Source organism: Trichosurus vulpecula, chromosome 7, assembly GCF_011100635.1.
Source record: "Trichosurus vulpecula isolate mTriVul1 chromosome 7, mTriVul1.pri, whole genome shotgun sequence".
NCBI classification, from domain to species: Eukaryota; Metazoa; Chordata; class Mammalia; order Diprotodontia; family Phalangeridae; genus Trichosurus; species Trichosurus vulpecula.
In genome coordinates, this window is record NC_050579.1 from 186,201,259 (window position 1) to 186,220,102 (window position 18,844).

At 39.0% G+C, this 18,844-nt stretch overlaps 2 protein-coding genes across 2 annotated transcripts in view; both read right to left on the reverse strand.

Moving 5' to 3' along the window:
* Nucleotides 1-1,886, reverse strand: part of SLC35A1 (solute carrier family 35 member A1) — a 47,900-nt gene extending 46,014 nt beyond the window's left edge. The window contains exon 1 of the mRNA XM_036768752.1: nucleotides 1,787-1,886. Within this exon, the coding sequence (XP_036624647.1) occupies nucleotides 1,787-1,802 (16 nt within the window). The 5' untranslated portion in view covers nucleotides 1,803-1,886. The remainder of the gene's footprint in view (nucleotides 1-1,786) is intronic.
* Nucleotides 1,887-3,997: 2,111 nt separating this feature from the next.
* CFAP206 (cilia and flagella associated protein 206) overlaps nucleotides 3,998-18,844 on the reverse strand; it is a 59,762-nt gene continuing 44,915 nt past the window's right edge. The window contains exons 9-12 of the mRNA XM_036769259.1: nucleotides 17,428-17,568; nucleotides 13,059-13,252; nucleotides 12,451-12,591; nucleotides 3,998-4,228 (exon numbers count right to left, since the gene is read on the reverse strand). Coding sequence (XP_036625154.1) covers nucleotides 3,998-4,228; nucleotides 12,451-12,591; nucleotides 13,059-13,252; nucleotides 17,428-17,568 — 707 coding nt within the window. The remainder of the gene's footprint in view (nucleotides 4,229-12,450; nucleotides 12,592-13,058; nucleotides 13,253-17,427; nucleotides 17,569-18,844) is intronic.

Here is an 18,844-nt window from a genome sequence, read left to right on the forward strand (position 1 = left end):
CTCATCCCACACACTCTACCAATCCAGTCTGTGAAGCCTAGTCAATCTTATTTATACAAAAGCACTCAGATCAATCCCCCCTCTGCTAGCCTCTTTAGGCCAGCAATGTCATTCAGCTCCTGCTAAGGCACTTAACCTCCAGATCGCCTCTCTTCCAATGCACGGTACATACAACTGACAGGGCAATCTAATATGATCACATCCCTCCACTGTCCAAGATCTTACAATGGCTCTCCATGAATCAAGAAACTAAATGGGAGGTAGACGGAGGGTGAAGCCTAGACTCAAGAAGACCCGAGTTCAAATTCAGCCTCAGACCACTTACTAGCTGTGTGACCCTGAGCGAGTGGCTTAACCCTGTTTGCCTCAGTTTCCCCATCTGTAAAATGAGCAGGAGAAGGAAATGACAAACCACTCCAGTATCTTTGCCAAGAAATGGAGTCCAAAATGGGGTCACGAAGAGATGGGCACGACTGAAAAATGAATAAACAACAAACTTCTTCATTCGGGATCCTAACCCCTCCAGGACCTAGCTCCAACCTACCTTTCCAGTAAGATTCCAGACTACCCCCGATCATATGTGTACTCCGGCCAAAATTTATTAGTCAAGTATCCCCCAAACACTTCTCATACTTTATCATCTCAACACCTTTGCTCACTGTGAGGATACTAGAAACTTCTCCGCCACTCCATTTCTCTCTAATGGGATCCTACCCCTCCAAGCCCCAAGCTCTGATCAATAGGCATCTCTTCCATCCAGTCTTCCTTCCATACCCTCCAAGCACTGTGGTCTCTCCCTCCTTTAGTTTCATAGCACTCTGCACTTTTTATTCCCTTGCCCCACAATAATTCATCATATATGTACACACACACATATATACACACACATGCATATATGCATGTGTAGTCATACACACACCCTTGAGTGTAGGAATCATGCTTTATTTATACTTCTCTCTCCCCCAAAGCCTAGCACAGTTCAGTGTACACAGGAGGCACTTTGTTAAATGTGCACTGTATGAATGCCTTGTAAGTTTCTACTTATCACCTTTATGATAAAGCATTATGATGTCAACAGTTCGTACAGCTGACAGAGTTGAAATGTCTCCCAATTCTCACCACAAATGCACTTCGAAATTGGTCTTATTTGCAATTGGAGGAGAGGGGGAAGGGGAGGAAGCGGGAAGTGTGGAGAAACCGCACACTTTAAGTAACACATCTTTGTACTGCACGAGCAGAGGGAGCCCAGATTGCCTGCCCCAAGGTGTGTGTCATAAAAGAGGTGGCAGGAAATGGAGGGACGGGATTTTTGGCCCCGGCAGTCTCCTCCTCCACCCCATCTCGTAAGGTCCGGTACCGCTGGCCTGGGAGGTGAGGATAAGGGTCCGGGGTCGCCCCAGTCCCTGTCTGGGCTGAGCTCCATGCAAGCGCACCCGCGTTCCCTCCAGCGCCCCCTAAACCCCTGACACTCTGCCCAGGGGGCTGACAGTCCCGCCGGGGCTGCCCCGCGGGATGGGGGGGACACACTGCCCCCGCTCCCCACCCCCCCGGCCCAGGCGCAGGGGAGCGGACGAGGGGCCGCTTCCTCTCCGCGCCCCAGGACGCCCCTCGCTGTCCCCGTGAGCGACGGGACCTCCAGGGAGGCCTTGACCGTCAGCCGGCGGACGCCGAGACAGCCAGTCGGGAGTTAACAGCCTCGACGCGTCACGAGCCGGGCCCGCAACCGCAGGGGCCTCTCCCTGCCCCCTCCCCGACCCCCCAGCCCGCGCCCCGCAGTGGCTCTCACCTCTCGGTGCGGCCATAGCTGCCGAGCAGCCCCGGTCGGACCGACGTTATTCTAACCGCGCTCCGCTAGGTGCCGGCTTTGCGCAATGCACTGTGGGACCAGCCCCCGAAGACCATAGAGAGCCGAGCGCCGCGGCCTAGAGCGACGCTCTCGCGTCCGCAGCGCGGTGTCTGACTTGGACTTGGGCAAAAAACCCCATAAGTGCCCAGGCTAGGGAGGGTGAGCTGAAAGGAGGGGTCGTGCTCGACCCCGGACTCAACCGGTTAATATCCGTGCCTAAACGCTGCAGTTGGTGGGTGTTGTCCTAAAAACTACAACTCCCAGAAGCCCGAGAAACTCTTTTAAAAGGATATCGAAAGACTGTTACTTTGTGGCAATTGATTGTGGTCCCCGCGGCCAAGGATCAGCTGGTGACTCATCTATTCCGAGTAGAAGCTGTGTTATAAACTCCGAATTTGTTACTTAAAAAGTGAAATGCAGACGCTTCATTCAGTTAGGCTGTAAATTATACTTCACTAATCATTTCCAGCTGTTTGTGGCGACCGAATTAACTACCGAAATTGCCTATCACAGTTAAAACTGGGAACGCAAGCCCCTTCCCGGTATCGCTCTTCAGTATCCCCGGCGCCTACCACCTTGCACATGTTTAATTGGTTTCTCGAAGGGGGTGAAAACTGACAGGTGGAATTGTTGGGATTCGTAGTTCAGAGGCTCTCTCATAATATCGAGTCCGTTTGGGAACCGTCTCGCTTTTCTCTGGCTTATTTGCCCCTACCTAGGTTTAACATGGAAACATCAAGGAGGAAGAGGAGACTAAATTCGGATTCATCACTAGTTTGGTCACAGGGGAATGGATTGTAAAAGTCACATTAGTTCTTAAAGACCTTAAAGGTTTTCCATTTTTGTGGGTGAAGGGAGGATCCACACCGGTTAAATCGGGGTCCTTAAATTATTTTAAGTTCAGCATTCTTCTGCCTCTACTTCTCTGCCATCAATATTGTCAGAACCCTTGGGTTAGACTTTCTTTCGTGCCATGGAAGACCACTTTGGTAACTTTCTCACTTCTCTCTCGTTCATTTGCCCCAACCTACCTAGGTATAACATAGAAACTTCAGTGTGCCAGCATCCACGAAGGCATCAAATATAGAACAACTTTTATTTACATAATAAATAACCTAGAAAGGACTAATACTGGACCCTATAGATAGGCTAAAGGGCCCTTTTTTTCTTCTTCTGATTGGGTCCCCATTTCCCCCCAACCCTGCAAGGATGCTTTACTATTAGCAAAACAACCAATACATTAGACTTAGGGAGGCATCACAGTAGAGTGCATGGGAAAGGGCACTAACTCTAGAGTCAAGGGAATTGAGTTCAAAACCTGCCTCTGATGATTATAACTATATGACCTTGGGCAATTCATTTAAAGTTCATGGGCCTCAGCTTCCTTATCTGTGAAATTATTATAATCAGATGGACGTTAAAGTTTCTTCTACCTCTAGATTCATTATCCTATCAACCAGGGGGAAATAATAAAGCTTATATAAAGGAGGAAGTATAGTTTAGTGTCTTTTATACTCTATAACCTGGGCTTAAATTGTCACTTTATTCATTATGCCATCTAGCATTCTCTGATGAGGGCCTAACTGAGGGTGCTGGTCCCATGAATGGAGAAAAGAAAGAGGGTAGAGATGTGAAAGGTGTTATGGAGCTAGAATTCAAAAGACTTAGCAACTGACTGGAAATAGGAAAGTGAGTTGGTAATGCTAGTTGAATTAATTAATTGAATAAAGTGCTAATTGAATTAATAAATGAACATTATTGTATTATTACAAATTGTTATTGTATTATTACAAATGCTAATGAAATTTGAGATTCACAAAACTACTTTGAAATATATTTGTTACTCATTTTACAATAACCTTAGGTTGCTTTCATTATTTTATTTTTAAAAATCCTAATGCACTTCTTATAACAAAATATTTAAAAAGAAAGAATTTTGCTTTCCATTTTAATAGAATGACAAATGTGTTACAGGAAAAACAATTTCTCGTAACAGTTTTATAGTGAATGAATGTAACTGAAAATCTAAGGAATATTATGTAATAATAATAATGGATGCCCCCAAACTTACCTATTTATATATGTGTGACTTACTTTAAATATTTAGTATAAATCATCATATGATATCAAGTTTTAAAATGTATTCCCCAATTAGGTTTCATCAACAGCTCTTGTTAAGTTGACTTTGACAGCATGGAGTGATGCTGTGTAACTGCCTCGGAGACCAGCTATATAAATCTGGGGCCTGGGTACTCTGCTACTGCCATCTCTCTTGGTCTGTGTGCCAGTTGTCTTTAATGGGTATACCTGTGTTGAATTTTCTCTTCTCATGTGACTAAGGTTGGTTTGTACTGAATGGGTGAGTTTCTGACGCAGATTAGCCTAAAATTAAATGAAGAAAACAGGGAAGAATTAACATTTCTTCAAAACTTATACAAGGCACAATTATCTACTAGTTAAAATCAGTCTGATTAATGATTTTTTATTTTTTTTAAAACAGTATGATTCATGGTTTTCTTTATTTTTCAAAAACATTTACTTATTAGCAGCAATTCTTGCCACAGAATTCTCTCTAGGACCTCTAATCTTAGTAGAAACAACAGCAACAAAAATGAATATTTAAATAATAATATATACTAGAACTAGAATATAAAATTAAATCAGTTTAAATAAAATATTCCTTTCCTTAGAAGCCAGAAAAATAATACCTCACATGTTAAAATAATTTTTTTTTAATTTACAAAGTTGCACAGAGTTCAGCCTTCTGATCATTCCATTCACATGCTTTGGAACTCAAATGATATGTCACAGAGACATATGTACCAATGAGGAACTTCAACTATTGTTGAACATCTGTTGAAGCTCCATCTCTGTCAATATGTTATTAGAGAACACCTGATTTTTTTTAGCCTTATTATTAAATTCATCCTACATTAGGTGGAATGAACAATGAGGGGAACTGCTCTTCTTGCCATGATTCTCACCAAAAAAAAAAAATTAAGAACTTGTTACTGGAATAGATATGATGAAAACCTTAACGGGAAAGTAAATATTTCATTTTAGAATCCGTGAAAAAGGAGAGAAAGTTAGGGCAGAGTCTGACATGCACTTTTTTGGAAAATAGCTTTCAAAGAATTAAAAATAAATAAATAGGGTCTCATGGCCTAAAAGTCTGCAAAGGAAGTCATTACAGGAGGGATGGAAAACTCTCAACAAGGAAATTCTAAAGAGAGACAAATACACTGAGCAAGAAAAGGGGGAGCTGTCTAAAGAGCCCAATATGGATATGTGTAGACTGCATTAACCAACTTGAATTTTTAAAAGATATCTGCAAAAGCTGGACAGCAAGAGCAGGTAATACAGAGTGAATAGAAGAGTATCACACAGTGCTAGAAGGAGAATGTCAGGATCACTAAAGTTCAGAATCAGTTGAGGATGACAAAGAAAATTAAGAGCACCAAAAAGATCCAGAATACACATACACACACACACACACACACACACACACACACACACACAAATAGAAGGATCAAAGAAAGGAAAGGAACATAGTTTTTGGAGTGAAGAGAATAACAACATAGGAAAATGGAGAGGAGGTAGATGTGCTCAATTTTTGCTTCTGTTTTCTCCTCTAAGAAATGTGATCTTTGGATGGGAAAGAACAGACCCTAAATGGTAATAGGGAGTTGAAACCCAAGATAAGTAGGGAGATAGCACCTAAGCAGTCTTTGATAAGTTCACATCTCAAGGCCCAAATGAACTACCTCACATAACCGATGGAACAAGGGGATGTAATTGCCGAATGACTTCAATGATCTTGGAAAGTTCCTAGAAGTGCCATAGGCCTGAAGAAGGATAAATATTATCCCTATCTTTCAATAGAGGGAGAAGGGAGTCTGCGAATTACTTAGATTCTTGGCAAAATTCAAGAACATAATATTAAAGGACTGGTTAGTAAACACCTAGAAAAGAAAGAGATGAGCACAAAAAGTCAGCATGGCTTCGCCCAAAAGGACTAATTTAATTTCCTTTTTTTTTTTTTACAGCATTACTATGCTAATAGATGGGGGGTGGGAGTGGAGGGGTGGGTACATCTAACAAAGTCCCTCCATCAATATGTATAAAGAGAAGAGTTCTAGATTGAAATCAAATCCAACCTCTGATTCTGTGTTCAATTAATAAATTAATCAGTCATTAAGCACTTGTTAAGCTTCTACTATATGCCAGGCACTGTGCTAGCCACTAGGGACACAGTTTCAAAGAATCAATCTTTACTCACAAAGATCTTATATCCCAAAGTAGGAGATAATACTTAACTATGCAATATAAGCTACAAAATATAAAGTTAGTAAATCAAGTATGTACACAGTAGTTAAATACAAGGAGTTTGGGAGCGAGGATACTTCCATTTGGGGAAATCAAGGAAGACCACGCAGAAGTTGCTGCTTGACCTATATCTTAAAGATAGAGAGAAATTTTATGAGGCATAGAGAAGAAGGCAGAAAGGCACAGAGCTGGGCAAATGGAAATGTCATTAAAACTCTCATCTGCGAAGTGAACATATTAATAATTAATACACCTTCCAGGGTTTCAAGGATCAAATGAGATAATGCATATGAAGCCTTAACCTGCTGTACATGTTAGTAATGGTGATGAGGATGCTAATCTTGTGGACAAGATGAAGAGATGTGGTCTAGGAAATATGGCAGGCAGGAGGATTGGAACCGATTGAACAGCTGGACTCAAAGTGTTCAGTGTCAGCCAGGAATAAATTCTTGGGTGAGTGTTCTAGGGTCTATGCTTTTCCATGTGCTTAACACCCAGCCAACAACGATACCTAAAGAAAGCTATATGAATGGAGAAAGGTCCTCTCTCTTAAGGAGAGAGTGGAAAGGTTAACTCTTTTTTATTAAAAACAAAAAAACAATAATCGTTTTTAATGCTTTCAGCATAAAGATGAAAAACTATATGGATTGCCTTTTTCCTTCTGTTATTTGGAAGACATGAAAGGGGGATTCAGAGGGGGCTGAAATCTGTGAGCATGACTGCAGTAGCAGTCAGAAACAACAGCTGTGGACAGCTTGTTTGCACTGGGTCTTTGGCAGGAAGTTGCTAACCGCCAGTCGACAGAAGCTCAGCAAGCAAGTACCTGAGAAAAGGTTTCAGTCATAACATTTATAAACTCTTTGCTTGCCCCATAGAAAGGTGACAAGAAAGGAGGTTGCTGACATCTGGTCATCAGAGAATGTAGGAAGAGGGGTAAAATGGCTGGCAATTAGATCTTAAGACCCTCCAAGAGATGACAGCTTCAGGCAGCTTCTGTTTCTGCTAGGGCTTTGGTAGGAAGCTGCTAATTGCCAATCGAGGGTAGCGGAGAAGGTTAGTGTCATCCTAAAAGAAAAAGCAGGAAGCTTGCTATACATAAAGAATGCTGTCCTCAGGAGATTCTGTCATTTGCCACAGAAGTTTTCCATCAGGAATAACAGAGAGCCTAGGATTTGCTTTGTAGGACAAAGGGAAGTTTGCTATGACCTGGACATGTGCTATATTTGTATTTCTGCCCATTTCAAATAAAAAATATAAATTCACAAAATGCAGGTTTGTCTACCTATTAGAAAGGGTCTCAAGAGAATGCCTCCACTTTCAACGTTATCAGGGAGAATGAAATTTTCTTGAAAGAAGGGAAGCAATGTTTCAATTAAAAACAAAGCAGAAAAAAGAATCTAAGGAGGCAGAAAGGAATCCTCAGGTATGTCTAGAAGCCAAAAGATGGACAGAGAATGAAGAAGGAAGGGGAGGACCACTAGACATTTGTAGTTATGGAATAGGCAGGACATTCTTCTGCCCCCACCCCAATTTTCTTTGCCTTTTCTTATAAAGAAGAGAGAACACTATTAGCAAAGGATTTTAGCTGAAGCTAGACACTGGAAGTAAAGTGAAGTGCTTTCACCATTTGCCCAATGGAACCACACCTAGCATCATTCGGCAGGGACCACACATTCAGGTAGGTAGCATTGGTTGGAGGCAATGAATTCAGTAGATGTAACCTACAGGGAGCAGTATAAGGATGTAATCAGAAGACACCACTCACGCTACATCCTCAGAAGTATGACCTGTCCCTCTGTACTTATGCCTTGAACTCACATGTCCCCTATTCATGTGACTTTGCATGCATGTGGCCTAGCTCCTCATGTTTCTTATGTGTGTGTCCCGCTACCTATGTGCCTTGACCATATGTGATCTGTAATTTCTCCCTGGGAAGCTAAGATGGGTGTTTAACAAGCCAAAAAAGCATAAGGAAAGGGAAGCTAGCTCCCTCTTTCATTAGAGGTCAGTCTCCCTCAGGACTGAACCCTGCCTGAACCACATGCATGGGTACAGAGCAAAGGGGTCATTTGCACATTTTCTTAATGTGGAAGGGAGTAGGTAATGTGGCCCAGCCCAGCAGTGGTTTTTTTGTTTTTTGGTTTTTTTTTTTTTTAATGTTCTAATAGTACTCACAATGAGGGAAGTAACAATCCTGGTCAGGCAGCATCCATGACATTTCTCAGATTTGCCAGTCTACGACTGCCAGCACTGCATTGGGTTGCAGGCATCACATTTTAGGAAGGATGAGATAGAAGGCAGTCAAGAGGGTGACAATCAGGATGAGAAGTGGACTAAAGCTATGTCAAACAAGGATAGTTGGAGAAAGTAGGGGAGTTTTATCTTGAAGAAGAGAAGATTTAGGCTCCTTATGGTAACTACCTCCAATATTTGAAGGGCTACCCAAAGAAAGAAGAATTGGGTTTGTTCTGATTAGTTCCAAAGGGCAGAACTAGGAGCAATAAACATTAGTCACACAGAGGTAGATTTAGGCGTAATGTAAGGGGAAATTTCTTAGCAATTAGACTCATCATAGAATGTGCCACTTCAGGAGGTAGTGGGTCCCACTCAGGAGAGATCTTCAAAAGTAATCACTTGTCCATGATCTTGTACAAAGGCTTCCTCTTTAGATACAGAAGGGACCACAGGACTTCCCTGAGCTCCCTTTCAATGCTGGGTTTCTGTTTGCTATCTCAAAACTGATTTCTTTTTTTTTTTTTTTTTAATTAAATAAATTTCTTTCTTTATTTTTAGTTTACCACACACGGTTCTACATAGTTTTGAGTTCCAGTTTTTCTCCCCTCCCTCCCCCCTCCCTCCCCAAGACAGCATGAAGTCCCATATAACTGTCATGTATAACTTCGCATTGAATTAATTTATGCTCTAGTCAGGTCATGGAGAAGAATTTTGACCAATGGAATGAATCATGAGAAAGAAGAAACAGAACCAAAAAAAAAAAAAACCCAAAAACACAAACAAAAGAGAAGCAGAAAAGGCGAGCATGTAGTGTGCCTCAGTCTGTATTCAAACTTCGCAGTTCTTTCTCTGAATGAAGAGAGCATTCTCCATCGTGAGTCCCCTGGAGTTGTTCTTGCCCTTTAGGTTGCTGAGAAAAGCGCAGTATGTCAGGGTTGGTCCTCACGGAATCCATATATCTGTGGCTGTGCACAACGTTCTCCTGGCTCTGCTCCGCTCACTCAGCATTATGTCGTGTAGGTTTTTCCAGGTTGTTATGTAGTCTGCATCATCCCCATTTCTTATGGCACAATAGTATTCCATCACCTTCATATACCACAGCTTGTTCAGCCATTCCCCAATTGATGGGCATCCCTTTGCTTTCCAATTCTTGGCTACCACAAAGAGAGCTGCTATAAATATTCTTGTACATATGGGTCCTTTTCCCGCTTGCGTGATTTCTTTGGGATACAACCCTAGAAGTGGTATTACTGGGTCAAATTAATGACCCCATATCAGAAAAAGAAATTGAGCAGGCCATCAACGAACTCCCTAGGAAAAAATCTCCAGGGCCAGATGGTTTTACATGTGAATTCTATCAAACATTTAAAGAACAACTAATTCCAATACTTTGTAGACTATTTGGGAAAATAGGTGAAGAAGGAGTCCTACCAAATTCTTTTTATGACACAAATATGGTACTAATACCCAAACCAGGTAGAGTTAAAACAGAGAAAGAAAATTATAGACCAATTTCTCTAATGAATATTGATGCAAAAATTTTAAATAAAATATTAGCAAAAAGATTGCAGCAACTCATTACGAGAATAATACACTATGACCAGGTAGGATTTATTCCAGGAATGCAAGGCTGGTTCAATATTAGGAAAACTATTAGCATAATTGACCATATCAACAACAAAACTAGCAGAAACCATATGATCATCTCAATAGACGCAGAAAAAGCCTTTGACAAAGTACAACACCCATTCCTATTAAAAACACTAGAAAGCATAGGAATAAGGGGAACCTTCCTCAAAATTATAAATAGCATCTACCTAAAACCATCAACAAGCATTATTTGTAATGGGGATAAACTAGATGCATTCCCAATAAGATCAGGGGTGAAACAAGGATGTCCATTATCACCCCTATTATTCAATTTGGTACTAGAAACATTAGCTGTAGCAATAAGAGAAGAAAAAGAAATTGAAGGAATTAGAATAGGAAAAGAAGAAACTAAATTATCACTTTTTGCAGATGATATGATGATTTATCTAGAGAAAACTGATTTCTTAAACTGAAGTATCCACAGTTAACCATCTGTGCGGGAGCTAAAAAGGCCTTTTGACATTAACCTGGCCTGAGGTCCTGAATTGTGAAACAGCCCTGGAGGCGGCCAATGCTCAGATAAAGATGCTGGGTGACTTTTAAATATAGCATTGTCATCTAATGCTGGGGATAAGGGCAGAGTTAGAGTGTTACGATAACAGCCAAAGATTAGCAAGAAAAATATCAGATTTTACTTTATTTTTTTAAAAAAATTTTGTTCTATAAGTTTTATCATGGAGAGGTGGATAGAGTGCCGGACTTGGAGGCAGGAAGATCAAACCCTGATTGAAAAGAGTTCAAACCCTGCCTCAGAATGACCCTGGACATCTTGTAGCATCAGTTTTTAATGTGTAAGATGGGGATAACAACAGCACCTACCTTATAAGGTTATTGTAAGGATCAAAAGAGACAGTTTAAGTAAAGCATTCTATGAGCACTATAAAAAGTTTATTATTATTGAATGTATTGTTGCTATTGTTTGTCTAGCTATTTCAATACAAACTTACATTTTAAAAACTGTAAAACAGGAATGGATGTGAATAATTTTTTTTTCTGTCTCTCATCTCTCCATCCCTCTACAACTATTGTCCTTCCCCCTACAGATTAAAGCCAGGTAGTTCAGATAACAAACGCAACCACACTACCTGGGTACAGGATCCTCAACTTCAGGATGACATTCGGAGAAGTGAATCTACCTCTGAAAATGGAATCTACAAATCTAAAACCATAAAGTAACAAAGACAAACATCACCTAGCAAGGATTTGTTAAACAGCCTGTTAGGATCCTTGAAAGAGTCCACCATATGCAGAGAATTGTACTAGCCATCTATTAGAGGCATCAGTAGGGAAAAGGATTAGAGGGAAGACGAAGAGTTGAGGAGAATGCCAAGTATGAAACTCATGAGAATAATCAGCCTCTAAATGAGTTTGTAACTGAGAGGCATCAAGCATCAAGAAATCTCCTTTTGAAAACAGAAAAGAATTTAAAGGTGTATGACCAAAAGTTAAGGTTCTACCTACAAATCCATCATAACTAATGAGAAAACCAAATCCAAGCAACACTTCTTACCGACCATCCCTTCAACAACACGGTTAGAGTTATATTAGCAGTTTAGATAAATGTCAGAATTTAGGTAAATATCAATCTCCTCTCGGAGGAGAATTTTTAGAAGGAAATATTTAGAAGAGACTATAATGAAGGATATTTAGAAGTATCCCAAGATTTATCAATTTGATAAGAAGTACAAATTTCCCCTGCTTCAGGCATACCCTTATCTGCATCAACTAATAGTAACACCAAGCTTTAAAATGCTATGTAAATAACTACTTGTTTGCTCTCAACTTAAGCAGATAAAGATTCCGGCTGGGTTGCTTAACATTTTCCAAGATAAGATGGTTTCTAAATGATTAGGGTATCTCCAAAGAAATTACACTCTGATTGGGCCTATAAGACATATATAGATAAAATTCTATGAAGAAAACTATTACTGATAAATAAGGGTAAGCCTTGAGAAGATATATGGTTACATTCCTTATCCACAAAACAGGGAGAGGGGACTGCTTTAGATATGACATGACAGAAAGTGAGCTGGCATGCTTCAAATACCAGGGCCAGGATTTAGTCCCAATTCATACCTGGGTTCATCATTGTTTTATATGAAAGACAGTACATTTGTATTCTAGTTTTGGAGTGGCAAAAAGAGAAAGTAATATTGGGCTTCTACCTGCTTGTCATCAGAAGTGAAGCTTTAGTTATAAAGTACTATACAATTAGTTAGAAATTAGTAAAGAACTCTCAGTGTATCTTATATTGGTTTGCTAGAATCATTTCAGTTAATCCTCCAAAAATTCTAAAACACAGGATATTTTGGAGAGTAGTTCAACTTCACCCTCCAAAAAAAATTTTTTTAATGACCCTGTGAAATACTATTTTAGATAACATTGCTACAAACCAGTTTTATAGCTTTTCTTCTCAGTTCCCATTCGTTCCATTCATAACCTTTTTCAATTGTTGGCTGCATTATGTGTGTATCCGTCTGTGTGCTACTTTCACATCTCGTTATTGGTTTTATATGTTTGTCAATCATTTTGACCTGAAGAAATGGAAAACTGTCATTAATATGTACGTACACACACACACACACACACACACACACACACACATATATATATATATAATTTCATTCAAGGAATTTACTTCTAAATCAAAAATTGAAAATACTAAATACCTGTGGAAAAACCTACAGAAAAGACATATAAATCAATTAGTTTGGATGAAAGGGAAAAATCGTATGGGGAAATACTGGGAGAGGCATCTAGAAAGGTCCAGTGGAGCCAGTTTATAAAATGCCTTAAAGACCAAGAATTTTAAGTTTTAGCAAAATCTGGCATACAGATCTTAGAGACAATCAGGTAGATATGAAGCTATAAGGGAGGGTACTGGAATAAAAATTTTCTATCAGGAAGAAAACACCATTAAAACAAGAGCTGCACTATTTCCTATGTTTAGTGCAAGCTCCCTCTATTTCTGCCTTTGGTGTGGGTAGTTAATAGTACCTACCTGGGAATATGGAATCACAGTTTCAAATTGCTGATGAAGTTCCAATAGCTGAATTAATTCAGCACTTTTTTTTGCTTTTTCTCCAATCATCTCAATGTATTTATTTGGATTTTCTGCAAAAGCATATGCAGCTTCTTTGGAATTAAAAGTGTAATATCTGTCTTTATGTTTTAAAATTCCAATAGTTGGATTTCCTTAAAAATAAAGACAAGAAAGCAAATTATTAAGCATAAAAATATAAAAGTATTCTTTGAGATGCTGACTCAACAGACTATATTTTTAAGGGTGTTTAATTTAGAATTTTATAGCATTTTTCAAAATCTACTAACCTATTTTAAACTCTAAGAGGTAATGTTCTTGGAACACATACTTGGAGTCTTCATGTTAGAAGAGACCCTAGAAGTCACCTAATCCAAGCTTTTTTTTATAAAGTTAATTATTTTATTTTATTTTTGTTTACAACACTCAGTTCCACAAGTTTTTGAGTTCCGAATTTTCTCCCCCCTTTCCTAACCCCTCCCCACCAAGACAGCATGTGATCTGACATAGGTTCTACATATACCTTCACATTAAACTTATTTTCCCAATAATCAACTTGTAAAGAAGAATTTTAACCAATGAAATGAACCATAAGAAAGATGAAACAAAACTAAAAATCAAATCAAATCAAATCAAAAAAGAGAGCAAACAGTTTGCTTCAATCTGCATTCAGACTCTGTAATTCTTTCTCTGGATGTAGATAGCCTTTTCCATCATGAGTCTTTTGGAGCTGTCTTAGAACCTTGCATTGTTGAGAAGAGCCGAGTCTATCAAAGTTAGTCATCACAGAAGCAATGTGTCTGTGGTTGTGTGCAATGTTCTCCTGGTTCTGCTCCCTTCACTCATCATCAGATCATATAAGTTTCTCCAGGTTCTTATGAAGTCCATCTGCTCCTCATTTCTTATAGCACAATAATATTCCATTACATTCATATACCACAATTTGTTTGGCCATTCCCCAACTGATGGGCATCCCCTTAATTTCCAATTTTTGCCACCACAAAAAGAGCAGCTATAAATATTTTTGTACATACAGGTCCCTTTCCCACTTGTGTGATCTCTTTGGGATGGAGCCCTAGAAGTGATATTGCTGGGTCAAAGGGTATGCACATTTTTATAGCCCTTTGGGCATAGTTCCAAATTGCTCTCCAGAATGGTTGCTAATCCAAGCTTCTACCCAATCTGGTAGCCCCTTCAATAATACCCCTGGTCAAGTAGACTACAAGACTCTGCTCAAACATTTACAGCAATACCGAATTGAATATATATGCTGTTAAATGTCATTCATTATACTTAGCTAGCATCATTCTTTTTAGTTTCCCTGATTCAAAATCTGCTATTCTCAAGTCCTTACCCATACTCATACCTATATTTAATGAATCAGTTGCCCTATCTTGTTATTTCTATCTTCACATTTCTCAAAATGGCCTCGTTTCTCCAGGCATACAGACACCACCTTAGTTCAGGCCATCATCACCTCTCACCTGTATTACTGCAATAGCCTTCTAATTGGTCTGCCTCCCTCAAGTCTTTCCCCATTCCATTTCAACCTCTACCCAGCCACCAAAGTTATTTCTCTAACACACAAGTCTAACCATATAAGCTCTTTAAATAAACTCCAGTGACACTTTATTACTTCCAGGATCAATTACAAACTCCTCTACTTGGCATTCAACCTGGCCTCTTCCTACCTTTTTAAATATTCTTATGCATTACTCCCCATCCCATGCTCTATGGTCCAGCCATACTGGTCTTCTTGCTGTTCCTCACACACAGTGCTCCATCTCCCATTTACATGCTTTTGCATTAACTGCACCCTATGCTAGGAATGCTCTCCTTCATCATATCTATCTGTTATAACCCTGGGTTTCCTTCAAAATTTGACTCGTATCACCTCCTCCTTGAGAGCAGAGCCCATTCCATGTTTGTCTTCTCATTCCTAGCACTTAGTACGATGCCTGACACTTTGTTCTTGCTATTGTTCAGTTGTATCTGACTCTTTATGATCCTGTGGACCAAAGCATTCGAGATCGTTCTGTCCTCTACGATCTCTCGAAGTCTGTCCAAGTTCACGTTCATTGCTTCCATGACTATCTATCCATATCATCCTCTGCTGTCCCCTTCTCCTTTTGCCTTCAATCTTTCCTGGCATCAGTGTCTTTTCCAATGAGTCTATCTTCACATCATGTCACTAAAGTAGTTAAGCTTCAGCTTCAGGATTTGTCCTTCCAATGAACAGTGAGAGTTAATTTCTTTAAATACGGATTTAATCTCCTTGCTGTCTGAGGAATCTTCAAGTCTTCTCCAGCCCTATAGTTTGAAAGCATCAATTCTGCAGCACTCAGCTTTCCTTAAAGTCCGACTCCCACAGTCACATGTTACTACTGGAAAAACCACTGTTGTTTGTGCTTCGTTCTCAAAGACGACCGTCAGGACAGTGAGGTCATGACTTGTCAGTGAATTGGATTTAAGTGAGGCAGGGCTGTGCAAAGTCACCCGTCTCACTCTCTCCTCTGGAACCATCTGAGTGCAGGGGCAAGATATAGATCAGGATGCCTGGAGATGGCCCCAGATGTAGTGGAAGACCTTGACCTTTCTTTTAAGCTAAGGTTTTTCCCAGGTCTCAGTTTGTCTGAGGCAATGCTCATTCAGTGATTAAGGCTAGGTAAGAAATTTGCCTCCCCCCACCAAAAAAAATGAGGTAAAAAAAAAATCAATCTGGGAGGGGAAGAGCCTCAGGGTGTCTGGCCTAAATAGAAATAATTATTGATTATATGGACCTTTGTCAGCAAGGTGATGTCTCTGTTTTTTAATATGCAGCCCAGATTTGCCATAGCTTTCCTTCCAAGGAGCAAGCATTAGTACACATTTAATAAATCCTCGTTAGTTGATTGATCTCTACATTGTACATTCAGTACCCTTTGCTAGAAGAGATCCATCCTGTGGGCTTCTTTCAGGGGAGATCTTAAATATGAAACACTGCTAAAGTTTAAGAGATTTCCTGAAATGCCAAGATGGGGGGAGAGGGTGGAAGAGGGGAAAAAGGAGAGAAACAGAAAGAGAGAGAGAAAAAAGGGTGGGGGGAGAACAAGAGTGAGAGAGAGACTGACTTTCACTGAGGTCAGAATCCTCTAGGACCCTGGATCTTCTTAGGCCTAGATATGGAGAAAGGGTCTTACCTTGGGTACCTAAGCATACCCATCTATCTCTATATTATTTCTTTTTCTCTTTACTATTCATTCTCCATCTCAATTTCTCTGAATTCTCCTCTAGGTATTTTCCTGCCTACTCACAAAACAAAGCTAAAAATTTTCCAAATGAGCCTTATGTTATTTTGTTCTCTTGTGGGTCAGTGGACCAAAATACCATCTGTTTTCTTGATAGCTGATCAATATTACAAATAGTTTATTGATCCAATGATAATAAAATTATCTACTATAATTTCAACACAACTAACATATTTTCCAGTTTATGTAACTATAGCAACTTCTTTCAATAACAATAATAATAATGATAAAGAAAAAATATAATATCCAATTATGTGGTGTGGTACAAATGCAAAGAATGAAGAAAAGACAAACTTAATTCAAGAGCCATCGTGGACGAAATGAATAAAAATAACATAGTCCCAGAGACTTCTTATCATTAGAAATTTAATAAGCATTGTGTAAAACATTTCTCTTTCTTTACTTATTGCCAGGTTGTGAGAAATTTCAACCTCAACGAGTTTCAAATACAATTTCCATTAATGTACACATTCTTTATAAATTCTGAACAATAAAACTTTGGATTTCTTAGTGGAATATGACTTGTAAAAAGATCTTTATAAATGAGGCCATACTGCAATGTGCCGGACTTAAAAAAAATGCCAGAATTTAAATATATCAAAGTGAATGTGATCCTTTCAAATAATTACTTTGGGAGTTCTAATGATGTTCCATTTTCCAAAACATTTTTGAAATTTTTCTTTTACAATGTAATAGTCACATTTCTTTAGAGGTATAGTTTATATAACTAGAAGAATGGAAGAAGGGAAGGGAATAGATAGCGGGTGGAAAAGGAAAAGGGAAAGAGGAAGTGGAAGGGGAATGGAAATCTTGCACCAGACTTCTCCCTGCTGCTGGAAACATGAGCTGATCTACTTTCAATAAAAGTTCTTCTTGCTTTCATGTTTTGGTTTTCAAATCCTTGGTGTTCCTGAAATTTAAACCAGGTCCTCCATAAGATACAAATATCTGTAGTATACATCTCACATCGCTGTTGTGAGGACCAAATGTGATAATATATGTAAAAGTGCTACATGTGATTAGGCTTATTTTCAAGTACATACCTGGAAGGAGCAGTCCATCTGTTACAGCAAATGTGTAACCACAAAATCCCCGGTACTGAATTGGCAATTTGTCAAAATTTGCTGTAGTTTCTGGAAAAAGCCAATCTACTTTCTTGAAATCATTTACATTTACTTTGGTTCCTAAAGAAATACATGGAAAAAAATTTTTTTAATGATAAAAAGATTGCATTTTCCTTGATTACATTGTGGTTTTTCTACTTTAAAAAAACTGTGGAGGAGAGAGATACCAAGAAAGTCAGAAGTCCTGCTTCTTTCACTACCTGCCATACAGTCAATTAGCCATTCAGAATTTCAGTTTTCTTATCTGTAAAATGATAAGGTTGGATTTGGATGGCCTCAAGTTTCCTCTAAGTTCTAGATTCTATGTATGATTTTTTGAGTACCTATTATATGCCTAGAGCTATACATACTGCGGTTTACAAAAGGAACTTACTATCTGGTTTGTGGGGAGAGAAAAGACTTTCTTGCGTTAAGACACAGGACACACTCAAAGAATAGAGCATTATCATATATATATATATATATATATATATATATATATATATATATATAATAAAGTATTAAAATGAACAGTATGAAGGATTAGCAATATATGACAGGATATTAATTATGTGATACAGACTATAAACCTAAGAGCAATTCCATTTGATTCTAGAGCACTCATTTTAGGAAGGGCATGAGCAAAGTACCAAATGCCCAGAGGCAGTTAAGAAAACTCAAGACCATGTGATACTTGGTAAGGATGGCTAACCTGGAAGAAAGAAGGTTTAGGAGGTAGCATGATAGTCTTAAGAGGGGTACTGTTTTTGTTTCAAGGTAAGTGAGATATAATTAGGCCCTAAAAGTTTCTTATCTGTGTACTCTTTGACTGACAGATACTAATGTAGGCCTATCACCAAGAAGATTAAAGAAAGAAGAAAAGGTCCTATATATACAAAAATATTTAGAGAAACTTTTTTTTTGTCTTGACAAAGAATGGGAAAACAAAAGGTCTACTCATCAGTTGCGGGATGGCTGAAAAAAATATGACATGTGAATTCAGTGGAACACTTGGGCCATAAGAAGTGACAGTTTCGGAGAAACCTGGGGAAGACTTGTCTGAACTGATGCAGAGTGAAGTGAGCAGAAGCAGAACAATTTATATAATAACAGCAATACTGTAAAGACAAAATCTGAAAAACTTAAAAACTTTGATCGATGTGATGACTAACAATGATTTCACAACACTGGTGATGAAGCAAGCTTTCCACTTCTTAAGAGAAAGATGATGGATTCAATATGTAAAGTGAGAAATACATTTTTGGATATAACTAATGTGGGATTTCCTTAAAAATAAAGATATGAAAGTAAATTATTAAACATAAAAATATTAAACTAATATATTTAAAATGTTTGG